Raw genomic sequence first — 26,933 nt, forward strand, 5'->3', positions numbered from 1 at the left:
AATCAACTGGTAATATTTATGTCAATATTAATATATTTTACACTTATAAATATAATAAAAAATAGTCTGAAAAATCGAAACATAACCATTAACATGGCAGGAATTATATCTTTGATGATGACATTTAATCATGATCACAATACAATAAATTTGTAAAAGATCTGAACAATAATGTCATCCTCACAAGACTATATATCACATTAATAATTATATTTTATTTTTTCATATTTAAAAAATATATTTTATTTAAGAAGCCTTTTGCAAATAAAAACAGTAGTTTTATATTTAAATTTCACATTCATAGTAGAAGAGAGCCTTAATATCGAGTTCAAAAAAAAAAAAAGCACCAAAGAGTTTTTTCCTTTCTTTTAAATTGCGAAACATTTAATTCCCCACCAAAACAAAAGGGGGAATCAATGCCTCTCAACGGCAACTGAGTATAACAAAATCAAATGAAAAAAAACAAAAGTGAGAAATATTTTCCATTGAGAAAAATATCACTCTCAGCACCGGAGACATATTTCATTAATCGTATGCATTGCCATTTGCAGTGCAAAACACATGTCTCTCATTAACCGAAACGGATGTTAACGATGACATATGTAAATATGTGTGTGAGTATTTTCCTTATGCCTCATAGTGACTGAGTTTGGGGTGGCAGGGCTCAAAACAACTACTGAGACACACTGCCGAGAGTGTCTCTCAATGGTGGAGCCCTACAATTGAATTGAAGATACAGCTCAGTTGGATACTCTCTCTTTGATTGAAGAAGACAATAACAAAGAAAAAAAAAAACAAAATCCCTATGCCAGCCAGACAGACAAGAGTAAGTATGAGTTTTTGTTGTTGTTGTTTGTTTAGAGAGTTAGCAGAGAAAAAAATATGTTGTGTTTTGGACCCTACCTGTGTGGGGTATTTGTTGTTGTTGCTCTATGGTTGGTTGTTACTTGCCTGTAAATGAAAGAAATTCAACGACGATAGACGGGCTTGCCAGCCACCTGGACTTGAGGTCTGTGTTGCACTGTCCCCCGAATTTGAGCGCTCCTTTTCCTTCTTTCTTCTGTGGTTGTTGTGTGTGTGATGGTAGTAGTAGTAGTAGTTGTTGTTGTTTGGAGGGGGAGGAGGCAGAGTGCACGTTTACGAACGAACGTATACAGAACGTTACAGAGACAGGAAACGTTTAACGTTAAATGAGGAATCCAAAAAAATAATAATAATGGAAGAAGAGAAAGAAACGAAACGGAAACAAACACATGGACACACACAGAGAGACATACAAATATATTAAATCAGGATCGTGATTGTCTGGTTGTTGATTGTAAATTGAGAGAAAGAGAGAGACAAACATATTAATTATGAGACGCGCACCTTTGATATTCCCTCCAGGCATTCTGTATGGTCTTGGCAGCTTTCTCTTGTCTCTTCCAAATCCGTGTTGAAGAAACAATTTCCAATTCCTTGCGAGTTGGGAATTGCTTCTTGAATTTAACATCCATTTGTTCTTGCAACTGTTTAAAGTTATCCGTTTCTTCAACATGACCCAAAACATGTTTGACCAAAGCATGTAAAATATCTAAACAGTGGATTTTATTACCCTTCGAAATGGGTAAATTAAAAGAGACCAGTGCCACGGTATTGGGCTTGGATATACCCAATGGAGGATCCAAAGAAGCAATAAAATCGGAAAGTTGTGCAAAGTGTATAAACTGTGTTGCATGGGGATCATATCTAAGTGTTGTTGTAGATGTTGTTGTTGTTAGTGTAGTGTTGTGGGTTTAAAAGTGGGGGGTTTCGGGGGGGTTATAAAACACACATATGGCGGGGAGAGAAAATATTTGTTCGGGTAAAGAAAGAAAAACACATAGAGAGAAAAAGAGAAACAGAAAGAGAGAGAGAGAGAGAGTTGAGGTTATGATCGTTGGAAGAAATTTCTGGTATGGATTAGGAGCCTTACTTAGACCATCTGATATAGAACATTTCCAAGTCATCCTCCACTATACCAATTTCTTCCTCCTGATGGGCTTGATTGAAATTTTCCAAAATGATCGCGATATACATGTTAATGACAATCATATAGCTAATTATAATGAAGCTGGTAAAGTACGTTATGGCCAGCAGCGGATGGCCACAGTCTCCATTCGTTTGCCGATTATAGTGCGGATCACAGTCCGGCGGCTGGATCATCAGCGATTCCAGTACATCATTCCACCCAGCCGAGGTCATCAAACGAAACAACAATTGCATGCTACGGCCAAATGTCTGGAAGTTCACCATATCATCTAGAGCACCTTGTAGCTTAACATGTCCAAATAGCGACATGCCTAATATGGCGTATATAAATGTGATTAGACCCAGTAAAGCGCCAATATTGAACAGGGCTGGCAGGGACACTACCAAGGCAAACAATAGCTTGCGTATGCCTTTGGCTGCTTTGATCAATCTCAATATACGGCCAATTCGAAATACTCTAACTACTCGCAACAGAGTAGGACTAATCGGTAAATCAATCATGATGTCTTCCATCAAAATGCCAAAAATCGAGGCCAATACCAACAGAAAATCAAAGACATTCCAGGGGACGGTAAAATAATGATAACGTAAGCCGACAATTTTAACAATGGCCTCTGCGTGAATGTCGTTTCGTTTAGAATGATGTGGGCGTTTTGGGTGAATGAGTAGAGGTGGATCGGTAGGTAGGTAGATGGTGATAGTTGTTGTGAATATATAAATGAGCCGCGTAACCGTAAGACGTAGCAAATCCGGGAAATATTAAAAAAAAAATAAATCACAAAAAACAACAGAATTACAATTAATACACTTGTGTACTAGGCTCACAAGAAAACAAAAAAGAAACAGAAACACACACACGAAGTTATGCCACAGAACGTCTTACTTACCTAGGCCAAAGACGGTGGTGAAGAATGCATTACTAACTTCGAGGATAAAAAATACCGCATGCGGCTGATTGTAGTGCTCAATGCCCATGGTTAACATATTTAAAAAAATCAACACAAATATGGCAATTTCAAATCTGATCGGTCCACATCAGCGATCGATTGAGCGATGTGTGATAATAGTTGAGATGTATTATTATTTTTTGTTTTTTTTATTAACAGTTTGATAGGCAGGGATTTATAGCGACACAGGGAGTAGAAGGTGTGTGTAAAAGAGATAGCGATAGCGACAGAGTTGGTTGGGATATAGATTTGGTTGACGATGTTGAAGAAAAGTCGTATTTTTGATGTTGTAAATAACAGGACGGACATTCACAAAAGTAAGTCGTCGGTTTTTTGGTTTAGTGTTGTAATCAAATTTTATTTATTTGGTTGTTGTTGTTGTTTTTTTAGCACAAAGTTCACAATTTCGTTGGATTGAGTTTGATTTTTTGTTTTTGGGTTAAGAGGGGGAAATTTAAAAAAAAAGTAAAATATTAAGAAAAAACAATTACATATATAAATATTATTATACAAAAATATTAACTCGTGTTTATATATAAGTAGTATATACGATTTATATTCAGACAAAAATAAAACACAAAATTAAAAAAAGAATAATAAATGCAACAACATTTGATGGCTTGCAAGCAGGTGTCAATGGTTGGCTACAAAATCAAAAGAAAAAAATTGAAATAAAATTAAAAAATGCTATGGCATTTGGTCATTTTAACAAGTATACGTCATGGTAATTTGGTTTTTTGTGTATAATGTCAGAGGTTTTCATATCCGAACTATAATGACTTTCTAGTAGAGTTTATGTGGAAATTTGTCTGTATGTTGAGTGTGTATTTTCGATTTGGTGTTAATTTTAATAATTAAATTTTTTGGTATGTTATCCATAGGAGGACATTGTATGCGAATCTATTACGTCATGCATAAAACTTAATCTACATTTATGTAAATTGTCTGTAATTGTTAAACACTGCAATACACAAGAGCAGAAATTCTCTATTAATATCGTTTCCATAGAGTTTTGATATTGATATTATTGTCTCATCAAAAAAAAAAAAAAACGGCACATTTGAAATCGATCTAACCAAAGCCGCCCGCTACATCACAATAAATTGTTATAATTACATACATAAACGTGGGATAATCGTTATTGCAGACGATGTGCAGACGATCGAGAGATGCTATTTATACCCTTCACCACACTGTGGTACAGGGTATTATGTCTTTGTGCATATGTTTGTAATAGGCAAAAATAATCGAGATAGACCCATGGTTCCTTTTGCGAATAAGCATAAAATCACTTTCTAAGTCGATTTATGCATGTCCGTCCGTCTGTCCATGTTAAATTCTAAACAAAGTACAGGTCGCATTTATAATCCGATTTGGATGAAATTTGGCACAGCTCACTTCTTTGACCCAAGGACGAACCCTATTGAAATTGGGAAAAATCGGTTTAGATTTAGATATAGCTCCCATATATATTTTCGTCCGATTTACGGTAAATGGTGTACCAAAGTCCCTTTATATCTTTTGATTTGCACGAAATTTGGATAGCGTAATGAATAAGGCCTAGAATGATGTGTGCAAACTTTCGTAGAAATCGGTTCAGATTTAGATATAGCTCCCATATTTAGTTTCGCCCGATTTTAGGTAAATAGTGCACTAAAGTCTCTATATATCTTTCAATTTGCACGAAATTTGGCACAGAGTAATGAATAAGGTCTAGACTGATGTGAGTTTGGTTTTGTGAAAATCGGTTCAGATTTAGATATAGCTCCCATATTTTGTTTCGCCCGATTTTAGGTAAATAGTGCACTAAAGTCTCTATATATCTTTCGATTTGCACGAAATTTGGCATAAAGTAGTGAATAAGGTCTAGAATGCTGTGTGTTAAGTTTCGTGAAAATCGCTTCATATTTAGGTATAGGTCCCATATATATATATATTGGTCCGATTTAAGGTTAATTGTGTACTATATATCTTTAGATGTACATGAAATTTGGCATAACGCACTGAATTGAATATAGAATTATGTGTGCAAAGTTTCGTGAAAATCGGTTCAGATTTAGATATAGCTCCCATATTTAGCTTCGCCCGATTTTAGGTGAATATTTCACTAATGTCCCTATATATCTTTCGAGTTTCACGAAATTTGGCACAGAGCAATGAATTAAGTCTAGAATGAGGTGTGTTAGGTTTCGTGAAAATGGGTTCAGATTCAGATATAGCTCCCATATATAGTTTCGTCCGATTTTATGTAAGTGGAGCACAATACTGTCGATATTGGTCCGATTGTTACAGAATTTTGCACAGTGTACTGACTTGTGTTCAGATTGATGTATGCTAAGTTTTGTTGAAATCGGTTCAGATTTAGATATAACTCCCATATCTAGTTTCATCCGATTTTATGTAAATGGATCACCAAAGAATCAAATTTAGGCCGATTCGCACAAAATGTTGCACAGAGTACTGAATTAAGTCTAGATTTATATATGCCAAGTTTTGTTGAAATCGATTCATATTTAGATATAACTCCCATATATAGTTTCATCCGATTACATGTAAATGGAGCGCCATACTGCTAATATTGGTCCGATTGAAACAACATTTTGCGCAGCTTACAGAAATAAGTCCAGTTTGATGTGTGTGAAGGTTTGTTGAAATTGGTTCAGATTTATCTCCCATATATATTTTCGTCCGAATTTAGGTAAAGGGTGATACAAAATTTTGCGCGGCTCACAGAATTAAGTCCAATTTGATGTGTTCGAAGGTTTGTTGAAATCGGTTCAGATTTACATATATCTCTCATATAAAATTTTCCGGATTTCATGCAAATGCTACACCAAAAATTCAAGTCTGCCCGATTGACATGCAATTTTTTATAGATTTCAGAATGGTATGTGGATGGTTTTTTATTGGTTCAAATATCAATGTAGATCACATTTGTTTTCCTCCCGAATCCATATCAATGATCATCCAAAGATGATATGTGGCTTCTATCAAGAGGATATTGTATACATTATCTTCACTTGTATGTACCCAAAGTGGTGAAGGGTAGCATATAGTTGGCCCGTCCGACTTTTGAACTTTCATTACTGGTTTTTTTCTGTTAATTGATGTGGCAACCAAACATTTTTAGCTCATGGGCGATGTTACGACTGCTAACATGCCGGTCAATTTCGATCATTTCTCCGATTTTGTTTGCACATAGGTCTCACATAAAAATAACGCCCTACTTTCGATATTTTGAAGATTATAGCCGTTCTTTAGCGTAGAACATTTTTTTGCGGATAATTTTTTACGAAGGTCTATGTTTGGACATATCCTCCATATACCAATTTCGTGCTATTTGAGTACGCTAAAGTTCGTAGAACCTTTTTCTCATCGAGTAGCTGTAATTAAAAAAATTTGGTGGATCGAAGTTGTTCGATGTAGGTCCATCTTTTGACATAATCCTTATATAAAGTGTGACGCGAACCATTTTCAGGGTAACTTAACGATTTGTCACTTGTTGTTGACGATTTATAGTTTTGCAGCTTATTCTCACATGGGGCACACATGTAAATCGATTCCGTCATGATAACTGTAATTTTGTTTTTTAAGGCAATTGGCACCTCCAATGTCGAAGGTTTGTACCCTTAAATTTTCTTAATTTGAAAGGTAAACCAGTAAGGAAAGTAGTAAAGTCGGACTAGCCCTACTATATGATACCCTTCACTACTTTGGGTATATACTACATATGTACAAATCATATTCGTGCAAATCAAATCATTTTCAGAAACCCATTGATTATTTGGTGTACAATTAACGTAAAATAAGTCGAAATTATATATGGAAGAGTTATATCTATATCGATTAATTTATATTAACTTCAGATTTTCAATCGGCCTAGCTAACTGTAGCACATAAAACCATCATTATCGACCTAATTCAGTAGGCTATACCAAATTTCGTGCAAATCGAAATATATATATATATAGGGACTTTGGTATACCATTTATCAAAAATCGAGCCATACTATATATGGGAGCTATATCTAAACCTGAACCGATTTTCACTAAACTTAGCACACATCATTCTAGACCTAATTCAATAGACTATACAAAATTTCGTGCAAATCGAAAGATATATAGGGACTTAGGCAGGTCATTTACCTAAAATCGGGCCATACTATATATGGGAGCTATATCTAAATCTGAACCGATTTTCACAAAACTTAGCACACGTCATTCTAGTCTTAATTCAATACGCTATGCAAAAATTCGTGCAAATCAAATGATTTTCAGGACTTTGGCGCACCATTTACCTAAAATCGGCCGAAACTATATATTGGAGCTATATCTACATCTGAACTAATTTTCACGAAACTTAGCACACATCATTCTAGACCTAATTCAGTGGGCTATACCAAATTTCGTGCAAATCAAATGATTTTCAGGGACTTTGGTACACCATTTACCTTAAATCGGGCGATACTATATATTGGAGCTATATATAAATCTTAACCAATTTTCACGAAACTTACCGCACATTATTCTCGACCTCATTCAGTGCCCTATGCAAATCGAAAGATATATAGGGACTTTGATGCACCATTTACCTAAAATCGGCCGAAACTATATATGGGAGCTATATCTAAATCTGAACCCATTTTCACGAAACTTAGCATACATCATTCTAGACCTAATTCAGTAGGCTATACCAAATTTCGTGCAAATCGAAATATATATGGGGATTTTGGTACACCATTTACATAAAATCGGACAAAAATATATATGGGAGCTATATCCAAATCTGAACCGATTTTTCTCAATTTCAATAGGGTTCATCCTTGGGCCAAATGAGCTGTGCGAAATTTCATCCAATTCGAATGCGACCTGTACTTTGTTTACAATTTAACACCAACAGACGGACGGACGGACATGCATAAATCGATTGAGAAAGTGATTCTATGCATATTCTCAAAAGGAACTATGGGTCTATCTCATTTCCTTTTGCCTGTTACAAACATATGCACAAAGACATAATACCCTGTACCACAGTGTGGTGAAAGGTATAAGAAGAGGAAATAATTCGATCATTCGATGACATTTCATCATCCACCAGTTTTATTTAATATTTTTAGTACAACATTTTCACTTTGGATTTTTTTCTTCATTAATAAAAAGCTCTTGTGTATCGCGGTGTCAATTGATGAGTAGTTAATGTTGATATTTCAAGGAAATAATAAATAAAAATAAAAATTAAGTATAATTTACTACAACAATTACAAACAACATTACACTACATTTAATGAACACATAACTCAAAAAATTAGAACCACAGGATTCAGGGATTTTGTTTAACAAACTTTCTAAGAACAGTTTCATATATTGAGACAGAGAGAGGGAGAGAGAGAGTTAGAGACAGATATATGTAGATAGAGAGAGACAGAGTTTTTGGAGTGGTTTTTTTCATTAAGACAACAAAACATGGTCTTTGTGTTTTCGGAGGGGTGGGAAGGACACAGGGGGGAACGGTTGTTAGAAGAAAACGAAACATTAGTAGGTAGGTAGAGAGGTAGAGGTCGGTGTAATAAAATCATCATCTGTTAAACTTTTGATTTACGATGCTTTAGACTTTATAGTTTAACAGCGGCGAGAAGCTATAAAGTTGAAAACACCCTCTACAAGACAGACAGGAAATGCTGCAATATATCTTCATGAGGAGAAGTTAAGTGTTCAAATAATTTCAAATCACCAAATCATTTATTCTATTTTATATTTTTTTTCTAGAAAATTAAAAAACAAAAAACGAACCTCAAACGTTGGCTGCAACGTTCAAGGTTTAGATTTTTTGTTTTGTTCTTTTTTTTCTGGGCTTTATCATCAATCAACGTTTACACAACAAAATGTTCTAATACAAAACTAATTATTTTTTCAAACATTTTTTTTAAGGAAATTGTATGCATCCTATTGGAAGAAAACCACTTTGAAAGTTGATTAGCGGTTTGCTGTTTGTTAGTTTGTTTGTGTGTGTGTAACATTGTTTTTCAGGTGTCATAGTGTCATTTGTTGTTGTTTTGAGTTTTGTGTTGTAAAGATTAAGTCATTAAAAAATTTTTCAAATTATAAAAATACTCTTGTTCAAACCTAACCTAACTATTTACAATTGAATTAGTGTTCGAAATTATATATTTTTAAAAATATTAAATAGATTTCAAAACAAAACAAGGGAAACCAAAAAATTTTGAAAATTTCATTTGGATGAGGGCTGAACTAAAGAAAAGCTGCTGCAGTTTTGGTTGGGTGAGGTTTAGTCGTTACGTTGTAGTTGTTGTTGTTATTTTTGTTACAGAATAATAATGTTATAAATCATAATTTTTTAGCAATTATTTTGTTTTAATAACAAAAGAAAAATAATTCATTGTTGTTGTTATTGTTTTGAATTGAATTGGCATACCTTCGAGAATTGGATAAATCATAAAACATAGCTAAAAAATGATTTATTGGTCGCTTAATGACTTTCTGTGGTTTTTTTCGTCCCAACTTTTTCATGGCGGTGTAATAATGCTTTTGCGATTCGGTGAGAAACATTTCCAACACTCCTCCTTCATACTAAAAAGTTTTTGTTATTTCGTGTGAGTGTTTTTTTTATTTATGTGTGTGAATGTTTTATTTTGGTGATGATATTTTTTTTAGTTTGGTGTTTGGTTTTTCACATATTTACATTCACAGTTACAGTTAGTGGTAGTGGTAGTAGTAGTTGTCATACATACATACAGTTACAAAGACACAGTTGTCAATGGAGTTGGATTTTTTTTAGTTTTGATTTTTTTTTCAACATGTAAATAAACATTTTTTTTTAAAAAATAGAATATAAAGAAAAACACATTTATATAAGATATATGTATGTAATTTTGTATGTTAAGTAGTTATTAATAAATTATACTAAATTGTAAATATTTTTGTAATACTAATTTAAGGCAGTTGTACAGTATTTGAAAAATTATGAAATATTTTTTTTTTTCATTTTTTCATCTTCTGATATTTGTTAATTTTGTAAATAGAAAAAAATTATTCTGTTCTAAAAAATTGAACAATTTTGTAAAATGTTTGTGATCCCAAGAGTTTGTAACGCCACGAAATCTTGGTTCACCATTTACCAGAATCGATCTAATGTGTGGGAAAAATCGGTTCAGATTTAGATGTAGCTCCCATATATATTTTCGTCTGATTTAAGGTAATTGGTGTACCAAAGTCCCTTAATATCTTTCGGTTTGCACGCAATTTGGCACAGCGTAATGAATTAGGTCTAAAATGATGTGTGTTAAGTTTCCTGAAATCGGTTCAGATTTAGATGTAGCTTCTATATCTAACCAAATGAAAAATTTAGTATAGGTTTCAGAATGACATATTTATGGATCCAATTTCATTTTATTGGTCCTTTAAAAATGCGAGGTCTGTTAGCATTAATCTGTTGAATATACCCAAAGTGGAGAAGGGTATCATATAGTCGGCCCCGTCCGACTTTACTACTTTCATTACTGGCTTTTTCTTTAGCAGTGAAGCACGTTTCTCACTCGAAGTAGTTCAAGTAGTTAAAGAGTGCTCATTACATCCAGAATATGTCACTGTTTGGTACGCTCTTTGGTCCAAAGGTGTGATTGGACATTACTTAATCGAAAACGACAATTCGGGCCGTATTGTCATTTGACAACCGACTTTTATTATTATTGAAGAATATAGCTTAGAGAATATGTGGTTTCAACAATCCACACAACCCAGGCAAATATGACGGTATGACGGATACATTTCCTGCCTGAGTAATTTCTTGTCGTGGCGTTAACAACTGGCCACCAACATCATGCTATTTGACAACATTAAACATTAATTATGGCGCTACGCGAAAGACTTAATTTATGCAGATATACCTTCATATATTGATTTGATAGGCTAAGAAGTTTCCGAACCGCCCTCATAATACTGAATATTTGAGGATACCTTTAAATTGGGGGATATACCAAAACCTGGGAGCGTGTGCTGATCGAAAATGTTTTGAATTATTGTGGGCCAATCATTGCTTTAGTATTTTGTGAGCATGCTTGGGATCGTTGTCTTAATAAAAGGCATGAATTCTAACCAAGCATACATTTTCAATGCTGGACATTACATTCTCCCGATCAAATAATGATTTTTTATTCTTGAAATTTTAATAGACTTATTTTTCGTACTTTTTGGCAAACTCTAAACGTCACATTGTTCTCGAAATATCTGATCTCGATTTCCAAAAATGTAATTCTGGTTTTTTTATTTAATTCGAACCTGCACTATGTCCTTGTAAATTTTCCCGTGAAAATCTCAACAACTCTTGAAGATATAGCCGATTTATTGTGCCAGCATTAAGCGAGAGTGTTTCTCAAACTATAAAACACGTATTTTGCAAATACGATCATTTTAGCAATCGGCCCAGATCTTCGTTATTGATTTTTGGTCCGAAATGTGCGATTTAAAAAAAAATTATTTTTCTAGGTCCGCCATTTTGGAACTTTTCGAAATAATCATATCCCCTTATAAATGATATATATTCTTGACATCGTAAAATTACATGAAAAAAGTTTTTATATAATGTTCTATATATACCACGAACGGATCATATTAAATCGGAAAGTTGGCAATTTTGAATAAACGTACTCGGTACGGTTTGCATTTCCCAAATAAATGGAATTAATTCCCCAATTTTCGTGTGATTTTTAGGTTCTTGAGCGCGTTTTTCAACTGAATTCGCTGAAATTTGGTATATTGAACATATGTAACACATTTTTCCACTAAAAATTATAAATATGGGTTCATATTTTCGGATAGCCCCCATATTTTGCGGTATTTTGGGGGGTTTGATCGCACTTTTCGACCGAATTCGCTGAAATTCGGAACTTTGAGTTCTTATTGGGTAGCAAATCTCTATACTAAAAATTATAAATATAGGTCAATTTTTTCGGGTAGCCCCCATATAAGAGTACCCCCCAATTATCGGTATTTTAGGGTTCTTGAGCGCGGTTTTCAACCGCATTCGCTGAAATTTGGTACATGGGGTTCTTATTGGGTGCCAAATTTCCCCACTAAAAATTATAAATATAGGTTCATTTTTTCTGGTAGCCTCCATTTTAAGGGTACCTCCCAATTTCCAATTTTTGGGGAGTTTGACCGGATTTCACCGAATTGTCTGTAATTTAGTAATTTGAGTTCTTATTGGGTAGCAAATCTCTCCACAAAAAATTATAAATATAGGTAAATTTTTTCGGGTAGCCCCCATATAATGTTACCCCCAATTTCCGATATAACCCCCTTTTTTATATTAAAATAGTTCTCTGATTTGTTCCGTGTGTTGCGGTTGGGTAGTCGTTACGGGGAATAGTAAATTGTTACCCTACAAAGACTATTTATCCATCTGTTGTAAGCTTTCCGCCTTCTAAAGATATTGTGATAAAAAAACTCAAACATGACTATAATGAAATACATCGGCAGACATTTAGGCATCTCCTCAATATAGAGTACCTCCTGAAGGAAAGAATTGAGATAAACAATTAAAATATTGGGTTCAAAATTGACGTATACCGGCCATTAATTAGGCATAGCCCTCATATAATGAGATCCCCAAATATTCACTATTTCCTACCCATTAAAAATTGCTGAAGTTTGTATTTGGTGTACATAATGGGTTACATAAATCGGTTGGTAGAATTATTGGTATATGCCCACTTTTTGATATGTTCCCCATATTTGCATTGCACGTATCTGTCAGTATAAGTATGGTGGAGGGTATCCAAAGTTCGGCCCGGCCGAACTTAACGCTTTTTCACTTGTTATATATAGATTTGCATTTATCTATTTTTAATTCATATTTTTCAAACACTGTACACTGCACTTAATGTAAATAAAATATAAATACAATAAAGGTGTGTGTGATTTTATTAAAAAGAACTCAGATCAGAACGAGTGATTTGTTTTATTTTTTTTTTTTTGTATAGATATTTAAAATAAAAACGCAATAACATCTAGGTATTTCAAAGTGTTTGTTAAGAACAATTATTATTTTACAAACCCACAATTGAGTTGAGCTAAAAATTTGATTTTTAAGAAAATTCCAAAAGGGAATTTTCATAAATACAAAATTTACCTTTATTTCTTTCCAAATATAATTTACATTTGTTTTCATCATCAATGTATTCAAAATATAAAATAAAATAAAAAATCCTCAAACCTCAATTTGATCCTCGTCATCACAACGATTGTATAGTTCTTTTCAATTTAAATAATATTTTTTGCCTCAATATATAAGAAACAAAATCATTTTACCTACTCGGTTTTTTGGTTGGACTCCTTGTGACTTACCTTTTTCTTCAGCATATTGAAATTATCAATGATTACTCCTATGAATAGATTGAGAGTAAAGAATGAACCGCACACAATAAAGATGACAAAATAGATGTAGGCATAGAGATTCGCTTCGCGTTGTGGCTGCAAATCGACACCACGGGCATCGACGGCATCGGCCATCACTTCCATCCAACCTTCAAAGGTGGCCACCTGCAGTAGGGCCAAATAACCCATACCTACATGATCGAAGGTGATTTTCGAATTGATCCAACTGTAATTTTGCTCAATGCAATCCCATTTGTCATTGACTTCCTGTGAAAGGGGTTTGTTTTTTGTTTCAAAACCAAAAACAAAAAATTGAAAAGTGAATTATTAGAAAATATGAATACAAAATTGATTTAAAAAATTAAGGGGTTATTATTTGCAGGCATATGCCGTTTTTTTCTATTACCATACACTAGGTGTTGTTCTATAGATTTGTATATATATATGACATTGTATTTTTTGGGGAAATCAGGGTTGGGGGATTTTAAAATCTTTATTTACTAAGAAGTGTTATTTATTGCTGTTTTTTTTTTCTTTTAATATATATAATTATTTTAATCCACACAATTCGCAAATATCCTTAAAGAAAGGATATTTTGTATTTAATTTTGTAAACAATTTGTATTTGAATTGTTGGGTGTATTTCGGTAGGACTCTAATATATGTTTAAATTTAAAGCTGTATATTGTTTTTAATCCCAATTGTATTTATAAACTGCAAACGTTGTCGCGGTGTTTTTAAACATTTTGATATTTCATTCAACCCAGAAAATCCTAAAGTAAACTTCAATTTATTTTAAATTGATAATTACTTGATGTTGTTCTTAAGAAAACAATTTGCAATATTCTTTTTTTTCAATAAATAAAAAGAAAATGAAAAATATTCTTTCAAAACTACGATTTTTTTTGGTTCTTAGAAAAATTTGCACTAACACGTCCCGCGTTGCGTATACGTAATTATTTTTAATATTTATTGAGCGAACCATATGGCGTATAACTAATATTAATTATTGAACATTTTCCAAAAACCTCTATAACTTCTAAAGTATTTGAGATTTTTATGAATTTCTTTTTGAACAAAATAGCGAATATTATAAAGATTTAAATATAATTTATATTTAACAAATTATAGAAGTATGTTAAACACTTTCTAAATCTTATTTGGCCTCATGCTCGACAGAAAAATTCGAACAAAAATAATAAGACAGGGTATACGGGTGACCTAGCGGATGATAGATATCAAGCAACGGCTCCGATTGTCTTTAACATGGCAAAGTCCATGTCCATATCTTGGTCCCTCTTTCATCTCAATTGTGTACACTGACATTCCCGCGGTGTCACCTGCGATAGCCCGTCAGTCACGCCAAGCTGTTCGATAACATCGAGAGAACAACCTTCCGGTCATGTTTGAAACGTTGGATCGTAAATTATATGTGTGGACGCCAGTCGTACGTGGAATTCAGAGACAGGAAATCGAAGGCCCGTAGAGTTAAACAGGGAGTTCCCCAAGGAGGGGTGATATCTCCGGAACTGTTTAACCTCTACCTCTCTGGAATTCCACGCCCACCGGACGGCATAAAGATCGTGACTTATGCGGAATGCACCATAATGGCGTCAGGACCTAAAATTGATGACATTTGCGAGAGGCTGAACTACTATCTCGTGGATATCGCTGATTTTTTTCCGGTCGAGGAATATGAAAATATCCGTCACTAAGTCAACTGCCACACTGTTTACCACATGGACAGCGGAGATGAATCTATCTTTGAATGTGCAGGTCGAGGGGTCCACAATTCCGACCACTAACTACCCCAAGGTCCTAGGGATCACATTCGATAGCCTATACAAGTCGTCCGCGCATGCCACAGCTATTTGCGATAAAGTCAGGAGCAGAAACAAGGTACTCAAGTCGCTAGCCGGCAGCACTTGGGGAGCTGACAAGGAAACCTTGTTAACGACTTATAAAGCAATAGGCCGGTCTGTGGTAAACTATGCGGCGCCAGTGTGGTCCGCTAACGTCAGTGCAACGCAGTGGAAAAATCTTCAATCCTGCCAGAATGCCGCCCTGAGGACTGCAACAGGGTGTCTCCTCATGACTCCAATAGACCACTTGCATGAGGAGACGAAGATCCTTCCTGTGCGTCAACACAACAAGATGTTGTTGATGCAATACTTGCTTGGGTGTTATAGGAGCAGCCATCCGAACCGCTACCTAATGGATAGGCACCCACCACCCAGGCATGTCAGGAAGGATCTCCATGATCTGGAGAGAGAGGTTCAGAGGTACAAAAGGGAGCCTCTAGATCAACTGGCCTATCAAGCAGGATTGAACAGTATTCACACGGACGTAGTTGAGGAAGCAGTTCAAGAATATCGCGTGAATACCATCCTCGGAGACCATCCGCCTTTGATAGCCGCAGAAGAGCAGCAGCTACCTCGACAAACTAGAGTGGTCTTGGCACAACTGAGATCTGGATGGTGTAGCCGCCTCAATTCGTATTGGGTACGAATTGATGGAGAGGTCGACAATGTCTGCCCGGCATGTGGTAACGGACCACATGACACGCTACATCTGTTCAACTTCCCAGCCAAGCCCACTCTCCTAACCCTATCTTCTCTCTGGACTCAACCTGTAAAGGTCGCAGCCTTTCTGAATTTGGAGTTAGAGGCAGAACCAGATTGAAGAAAATTGAAAATACACAGCTGTACTAGCTGCTACAACAACAACAACCTGCGGTAGTTACTTTCATCACCCCTTGAAATAGTGCTGCTAGTTCATCCATAAGAACTATAAGAAATGGGTTGAGGCCATGAAACGAGACATGACATGACAGGACAGACCTCCACACAAGCTTATCAATCTGTAGTGTAAATTACTCCCCGTAATCTCACCCAAACTTACAAAATGTTATATACGAAACCCATGTTCGCTACGTGAACACAACCTACATGAAGAAACATCCGACAACAGCATGTGGTTGATTGTCTTCGCGGCAGCCAAAAACATGGTAGTTAGCAGCACCAGATTCAAGCATCTCGATATACACAAGGCCATCCTTTGATGGACGGAAGGCAACGTGTTTTAGACGTTCGATCGATCAAAGGAACGAATATCGATTCGTACCACTACCTTGTAGCAGCGAGAGTTCACACTGGTCAGCAAAGGTGCGATATAACACAACACGAAAACTCGTCGTTGAAAAGCTGCAAACACAACAGATAGCAGAAGCCTACGCCGCTCAACTCATCCACTTGCTAGACGAAAGCACTCCTTGTCCATATAATAATAAAATAGATACCCACTCCCTACAAACTGCAGCAAAAGCAAAACTTGGGTACCAAAACCCACCATCAAGAAACCAGTGGTACGATCAGGAATGTCGCAATGCTACTGAGTTAAAAAACGCAGCGTATAGGGCAACACTGCAAACAGTAGCAACACGTAATGCGATGGAGAATTATCGGGAGAAAAGGAGAGAGGAGAAACGTATTTTCAAAAAAAAAAAAACAATAAGAATGAACAAGAAAAACGTGGGCGTGAGCAAATCGAGATGTACAGGAATCAGATCGAAATCCAAAAAATTTTACCAACGAGTAAAACACCAAACCGAAGGCTTTGGTGCAGGCACATCTTCCTGTAGAGATGAAGATGGAAACCTGGTGACAGATACAGACAGCGTGTTGAGGATGTGGAGGAGTATTTTGCAATGCTTTTGGTATCAAATAATGGCAGCGAAGAAGATACCCCAGAACCAATCAGAGATGACGGTATGGAGTGTATACCACCTAGCCAAGGTGATATATCAATCGACTGAAGAATAATAGTAATGACGATGGATTACCAGCCGAACTATTCAAGACCGGTGGTCAAGTTGGCTAGAGGAATGCATGTCCAATGATTGGAACCTCAGCGTGTCCCGTGCACAAAAAGGGGGACAAGACGATTGACCAGATTTTCACTCTGTGCCAAATCCTTGAAAAGATCCACGAAAAACACAACGACACATTCCACCAATTTGTCGACTATAAAGCCGCATTCGACAGCCCTATCCGTTCCGAGGTGTTTGAAGCCATGTCTGCGTTCGGCATTCCTGCGAAATTACTACGGCTATGCAGGATAACTTTAACTGGCACAAGGTCAGCAATTAAAGTCGGAAAGGACTTCTCGGAGTCCTTCAATACCCAATGACAATTCAGACAAGGTGACAGTTTGTTGTGTGACCTTTCTAACATTCTGCTGGAAATGGTCATGCACGATGCAAAAATGCCATTCTGTACACCAAACTGCATATGTTACTAGCCTACGTCGACGACATTGAAGCGGTAACAGCCGCCTTTTGAACGAATTGAGAAGAAATCCGCCAAAGTAGGTCTGGCAGTAAATGGCGAGAAATCCAAGCTGATGATATCAAAGCACAACACGTCCAGTAGACTCGGACCAACTGTGGAACTTGAGAACTACAGTTTCGAAGTAGTTAAAGATTTTATATGAATCGATATCGCCATAAATAAAACTAATGACATCAGTTTTGAAATTCGGATAGGATAGTATTGGCCAACAGATGCTACTATCCGGTCAATTCAAAAAAAGACCACTTGTCGCCAGAACAAACTCACGCTCTACAAGACGCTGATACCACCTGTGTTGGAGTATGTATCTGAAGCATGGGTAGTTGCGCAAGCAGATGATCAGCTCTTGTTTGAGAGAAAAATTCTGCGGAAAATCTGTGGGCCAATCTGCGTTGCTTTTTGCTAGGCCATGTTGTGCAAATGGATGAGGATGCCCCAGCCCAAAGGCATATAAAAGCGAGCCAAGTGATGGTTCATGCAGGAGGGGAGGGCGCGAATTCAATGAAAGATCAAGTGGAGAATGACATATCAATGCATGGTCTTTCAAATTGAAAAAAAACTGCGCACACGCGCTTGGAAATCTTTTCGGTATATGGAACAAATGTTCTGTCTCGAGCCAGCTAAGTAAAAGTAAGTAAGATATATTTTAGGTATTTCGAATGTCCACCTCATGGTGGAGCGTTTTAGTTCGTGATCAACTACAATATGACATCTACATTTCACCACACGTTGTTTGTGTCTTCGTTATAGTAAATATACTAACCATCCATCTTATGACGCACATCTAAATGAGGTATGTGTTTTGAATACATTATGAATGTCCAACTCATGGTGGACTTACAATTAATATTCCCCGTATTAATTCGTGATTAATCACAATATTATCTACCTACATTTCACCACATGTTGTTTGTGTCTTTGCTATGGTATACTAAGCATTTGTGTTATGGTAGCACACACATCTAAATCAGGGTTTTCAATAGGGTTTTCATTGAACTGCCATAACTATCCTACTCATGATTGCAGGCAAATCGAATGACCAGTTTCCCACATGAGAAAATATATTCTTGCACAAATGGTTCACACAAGATAATAATTTCAAATGGGGTAATGTGAAAGAAATAAAAACTCCCTGTTTGGTACAGTTGTTCGGTATTTTGATTATTTTGAACACTTTTTAACCGCAATTATTAATATTGACCCAAGTCAGTATTTTGAGAATTTTGGTCAATTTTTTCATCCGTCCATTTGCTCTAATTTGACTTTTCAGGTTCGTCAATATCATTTTACGATTTTGTATAGCTGGGAAATAAATTATAGAACCCCAGTTTCGGTATTTTGAAGGGATTAGCTGCGTTTTCCTTGAGATATATTTGGTATAAATGGTTTGAAGACTGACTTACATACATATAGAAAATTATTAATATAGGTCCATGTGTTGGGATAGCCCCATATAAATATGGAGCCCCATTGTCAGTATTTTAAAGGTTTTAGGCTAATTTTCCCATTGTAGTGGCTCTCATTTGACATTCCGGGATATTGAAGGGTGAAAGCTCACATAAAGGTCTCGAAGTATTTTCGGTACATTTTAACCGAATTTCACATCGATGTGACTATAATTAGGAGGTATGCCTTGGATTCCTTGTGAATCTTAATCTCCTTTTCCGAAAAATCAATAGACTGGTAAGTGAGACAAATAATATTAAAACCCACTAGAATGATGCCCTGAATACTATAACATATTAGAGCTATGACTTTTATCTCAAAAACTATTTCCGATAGTGGATGGTAAGTGAGACAAATAATATTAAAACCCACTAGAATGATGCCCTGAATACTATAACATATTACAGCTATGACTTTTATCTCAAAAACTATTTCCGATAGTGGGATGTAATGACTATAATATTATTTACTCCATGTATGTATTAAGAACGACCCGAATCGAGTTTTTGACATCTATATATCACTACATTTGGAGCGTGTCTTCTCTATCCCAAGATACAAACAGTGCCATCTGGCACAACAAATCTAAACATATTAAAAATCAATAGACTGGTAAGTGAGACAAATAATATTAAAACCCACTAGAATGATGTCCTGAATACTACAACATATTAGGGCTATGACTTTTATCTCAAAAACTATTTCCGATAGTAGGAATGAACTTTTGCCTATTAATAAGAAAATATTATTTATTCCATCTATGTATTAAGTACGACCCGAATCGAGTTGTTGACATCTATATATCACTACATTTGGGGTGTGTCTTCGCTATCCCAAAATACAAGCAGTGCCATCTGGCACAACATATCTAAACTACCTGAGTTATTTTAATGGAGTTTCGTCGAGCTCCCATAATTAGCCTACTCGTGACTGAAGACTAATCGAATTGGAGATTTTATATGTGGAACAATTCTCGATCAAATGATGTCAACCCCGTAATACAATTATGTTGAATTCCCTTTGGGTTCCAATATGGTATCTTACCCCTTATATTAAATTTCATCTCCCTATATCGAGGATTTCTTCAAGGAAAGCAAACTGATGTAATTTACACAGATTTCAGCAAGGCATTCGATAAAGTTAATCATAAATTATTACGATTAAAACTTAAAAACATTGGATTTACAAATAGAAGTTCCGAATGGATTTTTTCATATCTACAAAATAGAACACAAAAAGTATGTTTTAAAAACGACATTTCGAAGAGTATTATGGTTTCTTCTGGAGTCCCACAAGGAAGTCATCTAGGACCAATCCTATTTTCTTTATTTATAAATGATCTACCTTCATCTATAAAATTTTCAAATATTTTGATGTATGCCGACGATGTGAAAATATTTCTTAGCATTTCGGAGATATGTAAGAATCAGCTGCTTCAAAATGATTTGAATTCGTTTGTTAAATGGTGCAACATTAATCTTATGGAAATTAATTATTCGAAATGCAAACTTATGAGATTCACAAGAAAAAAATTATTGGATACTTGTTACACCCTCGGTGATTATTCTCTGGAAAAAGTTGATACATTCGTTGATCTTGGAGTTGTATTGGATTGTAAACTTAACTTTAAATCTCATATTTCTGTTTCTATAAACAAAGCAAAATCAGTTCTTGGTTTTGTGAAACGTTGGAGTAAAGAGTTTAAGGATCCTTATGTTTCAAAAAATTTATACATGTCAATTGTTCGCCCAATTTTGGAATACTCTTCGGTCATATGGGATCCAATTTATAAAACACACAGCGACCGCATCGAGTCTGTTCAAAAACAATTCCTACTTTTCTGTCTACGAAGTTTGAACTTTTCATATGATAATCTTCCACCATACACTGATAGACTCTCACTGATCAAGCTGCCAACTCTGGAAAGCCGTAGAAAAATGCTAAATGTCTCATTTTTTTATAATGTGATTATGGGTGATATTTCTGCTGGCTTTCTTGTTAACAACATAAATTTCAATGTTCCTCAACGTACTACCCGCCACTATGCACCACTAGCAATTCAATTCTCCAGGATGAGCTATGCAAACGCTGATCCTTTAACAAGAATTTCAAAAGATTTTAACGCGTTTTATAATTTTATCGATTTTACAATGGATATTAATACTATAAAAAGTAAAATAATAATGTTTTTAAATTCTTAATTTTAATTATACAATTATTAGTTATGTACATATATAGTCTGTAAGGAATTATCCATAGACTAATAGATTAAATAAATAAATAAATAGCTACCAGTTGGATGTGACTCATTTACAGTTACCGTATTTATAAGAGTATTTTTTAATATTTTCTAGTCGCATTTTTACCCATCAACAATTTTTTAAAATTTTTTCCTTTCGCTCAAACTTGCACTTCATTCCTTTGTATATATAGTTTTTTTTATTATTTTATTTTTCTTCGATTAAATTTTGAATTGTTTTTTAAATAATATCACATAAACGGTAACCCCTTTTCCTTTTCTCAGCAACACCTGGTGTAGGGTATCAAAAAATATTTGTTTATTTACTCGTAGATAAATTTCATTACGTGTTTAATACGAAAACAAAAAAATATTTGTATTTTTTTTTTATATAAATTAGATTTTGTTGTAAGCATTGAACTAACCGTGACTGGTAAGAGCTCTCCATCGTTATCGACACATTTGAAAAATTTACCACCGAAAAATTGTACACCCATTATAGAAAATATTAACCAAAAAACTAAACAAACTAAAAGTACATTGAAAATTGATGGTATGGCATACATGAGAGCATTTACTACAATTCGCATTCCTTGCCACCTGGAATAGAAATAAAATTTTCATGTTCGATACAGACAAGTTGTGATTGGCAAAGGATTGATTGATTGGTTGGTTGGTTGATTGTTAGAAAGGTAATACACAATTGAATTGAATCGATTGACAAAAACAAGGAAAACGGAAATGGATATTATATGGATAGAGAGAGAGAGAGACAGAGAGATAGGCGCAGACATACACACTCATACACAGTAAATATTAAAAAAAAACAAGGTGGGATACACAATCTTTGGTTTTTGGTTTGGTTTGGAATTTTCTTCAAAAATCAAAACGAAATTATGAACAAACTCACACACACATACAAATTTGAGAAATTGATCAAATTGTTAAATTACCGATTATCGGATTCAAAAAAAGAGAATATAATAACATGCCTGTGTAGTTTTTTAGGGGGGGGTTAGTAGGTGAAATGTTTGTTTGAGGTGTATTTTAAGAAAGGCAGCGTGTTTGAGTTGGGTGTGATGTTCGATTGCCTTGACGCAAAGGTGTTCACTTGTGCAGAAATTTGCAATTGTCTGAGTGCATTGTGAAAGAGTGGAGATGAAAATTCCAAATTTCAAACTTGTTGAAAATCGTCTAGGGAAACATTTTGAAATTTGAATTTTTCACCACGAAGAGGTGTATTTCTGTATTACGGTGTTTATATTTCTGGCAAAGTGGTTTGCGTGTTAGATTAGCTTTTGTGAGGGATAGATTAAATTTTTAAACATTGGGGTGGAGAAATAAAATTCAGAAACAAAACATGCCAATTTTAACAAATTTTGAACTTATTTATAAGTATACTTTTTGAAGCAGCCAGTTAATTTCCTGTCAAAGAGGAAAAAAACATACATAAATTATTTAAATTTAGTATTAAATTTTCTTTTTAAATTACACACATTTGGAAGTTTGGACTTTTACTTTTTTTTTGTATGAACAAAACAAACACACACGTTTAAGGATAACATTTTACAAGGATAATTTTGTTGTTTGTATACGTTTTTGCTGTTCTTGTTTTTTTTTCTTTCTTTGAATTATTTCTATTCAAAATCCATAAAGAAAACGATATTGTATTAAATACTTCCAAATTAATTTCAGAAAAAAAAGTTGGTTTATTTATTTTAACTTTCTTTTTACATATTTATAAAAAAACAATACTTTTAAGTTTGTTTTAGTTTTTTTTTCTTTTCTTTTTTCATAGAAAATGAAAAGAAATTTGCAATGTTGCCAATTTAAAGCGTCCATTAATGGAAAATAAAAAAAATAAATATTAATTTATAAAAGTGAAAATAAAAGAGGTGTTAGAAATAGTTTGAAAATAGATAGGTGAGAGATTTTGTAGAATTGTAGAAGGTTGATAATTTAAAAAATCCATCGGATAAAGGGACCGATGTTTAACTCTACACCACTTAGCAAAAAAAAAATTGATATAAAAATGAAAGAAATATAACTTTTATTGTTCAGCTGATATTGTCCTATGTAAACTCCATTGAAAAATTATAGACATCGGTATCAAACTTCATTCTACAACAAACATGAATTGGAGAATTCTTTTACCCAAATTTTGCATCGATCACAATGCGACTTATATTGTTCAGCTGATATTATCCTATGTAAACTCCATTGAAAATTTCTAGACATCGGCATCAAACTTCATTCTACCACAAATATGAATTGAAGAATTGTTTTACCCAAATTTTGCACAAATTGCAGTTAATATTATTCTTTATTAGTATTGTGATCGATCACAATGCGACATCTATATATCATCACATTTGGTTTGTGTCCATGCTATTATAAACACAACAGTGCCATCAGTGACAAAACAGCTTAACTAGCTGTAGTATTTTACTGGATTTCCATCGAACTCCCATAACTACCCTACTGAATTAAACATTAAATATGTAGAAAATGTCTCAATCACATGTATCGACGTTTCATGACATTTGAATTATTAGCATCGACAAATTCAACAGAGAATACAAAATTTGATCTACCACAAATATGAACCCTTTCTGGAGAATATGGTATGACATCTATATATCATCACATTTGGTTTCTGTCTACACTTTGATTTAAAAAAACGCGTCATCTGTCACAAAACATATGAACTAGCTGTAGTATTTTAATGGCTTTTCATCGAACCCCCATAACTAACCCACTTGAATTAAAAATATTATATGTATTTCTGAATCACGTGTATGGCGTTTCATACCATTTGGAGTCCACTTTATGACAATTATTAGCATCGATAAATTCACCAGAGAGTACAAAATTTGATGTACCACGAATATGAAACCTTTTGAAGAATTGTGTCACCCACATTGAACTTCCAGTTGGATCGTGGTCGATCATAATATGACATCTATATATCATCACATTTGATTTGTGTCTACGCTTTGATTAAAAAAAGCCGTGCCATCTGTCACAGAACAGCTGAACTAACTGAAGTATTTTAATTATATGCGGATATATTTTCTATTACAAGATGACACCTATATTTCATCACAGTTCTACAAAAAATATGAACCCTTTTGGAGAATTGTCACATTTAACATAGGTTGCATTTAATATTTTTTATTATTAGTTCGTAGTCGATCTCAATATCACATCTAAATACTATCACAGTTGGGGCGTGTCTTCGCTATCCAATTCCAAACAGCGCCATCTGGCACAACAAATCTAAACTATCTGAGTTATTTAAATGGGGTTTCGTCGAACTCCCATAATTATCCTACTAGTGACTGAAGACTAATCTAATTCGAGATTTTATATGTACAACAATCCTCGATGACATGATGGTACCGTTTCGTCGAACTTCCATAACTAACCTACTCCAATTAGAAATATTAAATTTAGAAATATTTTCTATCACAATATAAATATGTATGTCTACCACATTTGGAGTTCTACCAAAAATATAAACTGTTTTGGAAAATTGTATCACCCACATTAAGCATAGTATTTTTCATTATTAATTCATAGTCGATCTCAATACGAAATTTATATATTGCCACATTTCGGGTGTGTATTTGCTATACAAATACACAAACGCGCCATCTTGCACAAGACAGATAAACTATCAGAAGTATTTTAATGGATTTTCGTTGAACTCCCATAACTATCCTACTCGTGACTGAAGGCCAATAGAATTACAGATTTTATATGTAGAAAAATTCTCGATCACATAATGGCACCTTTGTTTTATCACGTTTGCAGTTCAGTTTATGTTAAGCCATCTCGGCAGATATTGAATCTACTATCTATCTGACAAGCCTCAAAATCAAATGATATATCACACAGGATTGAAACGTAATAACACATAAAGATGTGTAAATGACTCCAAATTAATCGATTTTTCAAATTAATAGATTTTTCATTAAAAGACGACTCGACTATAAACCCTAATTATTAAATTTATAAAGATCTATAAAATCAATTTTCTTTGTGGTGTAGAGTTTTTTCTTTTCAAATTCGATATTTAATTTGTAATAACAAAATGGTTTGATGTACATTAAGAAAAAAATTAGTAAATTTTTTTTCCAAGTATATATAAAAAATATACATCATATCAAAAATTAAACAGCATTCAAAAATAATTTTATTACATTTATATCAATAATATATATAGAGAGAGATAAAGAGAAAGGCATTTTTTCTTTTTTTTCAAAAACAAATATTTATAACATTTTGGCAATAATTAGAATAAAAAGGAAACAATACAAACATAAGAAACTGACAATGGAACTTTTCAAACATACCTGGATATGGCACGCAATGGACGTAACGCTCTCAGGGTGCGCAATGAACGTAACACTTTTAGATTTTCATTTTCTTCGATGAGCAATGAGAAAACGGAGACCTGGAAAAAATATACAAAAATTAATTATGTGTTGGGTTGGATTTTATGAGATATATATTGTAGAAAGAGTGTAGCCAGAAGAGTAAAGAGAACATTAATTGTAATTTTCTAACAGTAAATCTAGTAAAAGAGAAACTGTCATTCGACATTCGATAGACACAAAAAAATACATTGTAAGCAAAGTGAGTAGGAAAATTCATCTTCATGGTCATTGTAGAGTCAACGGACTATTATTTGAATTAAACCTTCATATTTGGTACAATTGTCACCATATCTGGCATCCTTTCACAATTGAGTAAATAACTTTTTTGGCGTAAAGGAAAATATTTTGGTTACCGAAATCACAACGCTGTGACAGACACAAGAAAAAAATTCATTGTAACTGTGATAGGCTTGCGAGATATAATTCGTCATGTTCCTCGTTATGGAGGCCAGTAGAGATAAGCTTTTGAAAGTTATCCCCCTCACAAAAAAAAACACTTTGTTGATCTTGATTATAGGATCAGTAGCCGAATTTCCTTTCTTCTTAAGACTGTTTTACGTCAGGTTGTTGGACGCATCGAGAAGAATATGGAGAAATCCGGTTACACATTGGCTGCGTTCCTTGGTATCGAAGGAGGCTTCAAAAATATGAAGCTGGAAGCGATCCTCCTAACGAACTGGATTGATAGAATGGTGGAAAGCAGAATTATCAATTCGTGAGGAAATCTGTAAACAGAGGCACACCACAACGAGGATGCGATGTTGGACGCATCGAGAAGAATATGGAGAAATCCGGTTACACATTGGCTGCGTTCCTTGATATCGAAGGAGGCTTCAACAATGTCAAGCTGGAAGCGATCCTCCTAACGAACTGGATTGATAGAATTGTGGAAAGCAGAATTATCAATTCGTGAGGAAATCTGCCAACAGAGGCACACCACAACGAGGATGCGGTGTTGGACGCATCGATAAAAATATGGAGACATCCGGTTACACATTGGCTGCGTTCCTTGATATCGAAGGAGGCTTCAACAATGTCAAGCTGGAAGCGATCCTCCTAACGAACTGGATTGAAAGAATGGTGGAAAGCAGAATTATCAATTCGTGAGG

The 26,933-nt window shown here is 34.6% G+C and overlaps 1 protein-coding gene across 1 annotated transcript in view; it reads right to left on the reverse strand.

Moving 5' to 3' along the window:
- Window positions 1-1,950: 1,950 nt before the first annotated feature.
- The window catches only part of LOC133329709 (sodium channel protein 60E), a 49,457-nt gene continuing 24,474 nt past the window's right edge, over window positions 1,951-26,933 (reverse strand). Inside the window, exons 16-21 of the mRNA XM_061538179.1 lie at window positions 25,741-25,841; window positions 21,808-21,982; window positions 13,319-13,615; window positions 9,390-9,544; window positions 2,898-3,031; window positions 1,951-2,624 (exon numbers count right to left, since the gene is read on the reverse strand). Of these exons, the coding sequence (XP_061394163.1) occupies window positions 1,951-2,624; window positions 2,898-3,031; window positions 9,390-9,544; window positions 13,319-13,615; window positions 21,808-21,982; window positions 25,741-25,841 (1,536 nt within the window). The remainder of the gene's footprint in view (window positions 2,625-2,897; window positions 3,032-9,389; window positions 9,545-13,318; window positions 13,616-21,807; window positions 21,983-25,740; window positions 25,842-26,933) is intronic.

The sequence above is a fragment of the Musca vetustissima genome, unplaced genomic scaffold (genome assembly GCF_032173495.1).
Source record: "Musca vetustissima isolate MV318-11 ecotype Yass unplaced genomic scaffold, APGP_CSIRO_Mvet_v1 utg13113, whole genome shotgun sequence".
In the NCBI taxonomy this organism is placed as follows: domain Eukaryota; kingdom Metazoa; phylum Arthropoda; class Insecta; order Diptera; family Muscidae; genus Musca; species Musca vetustissima.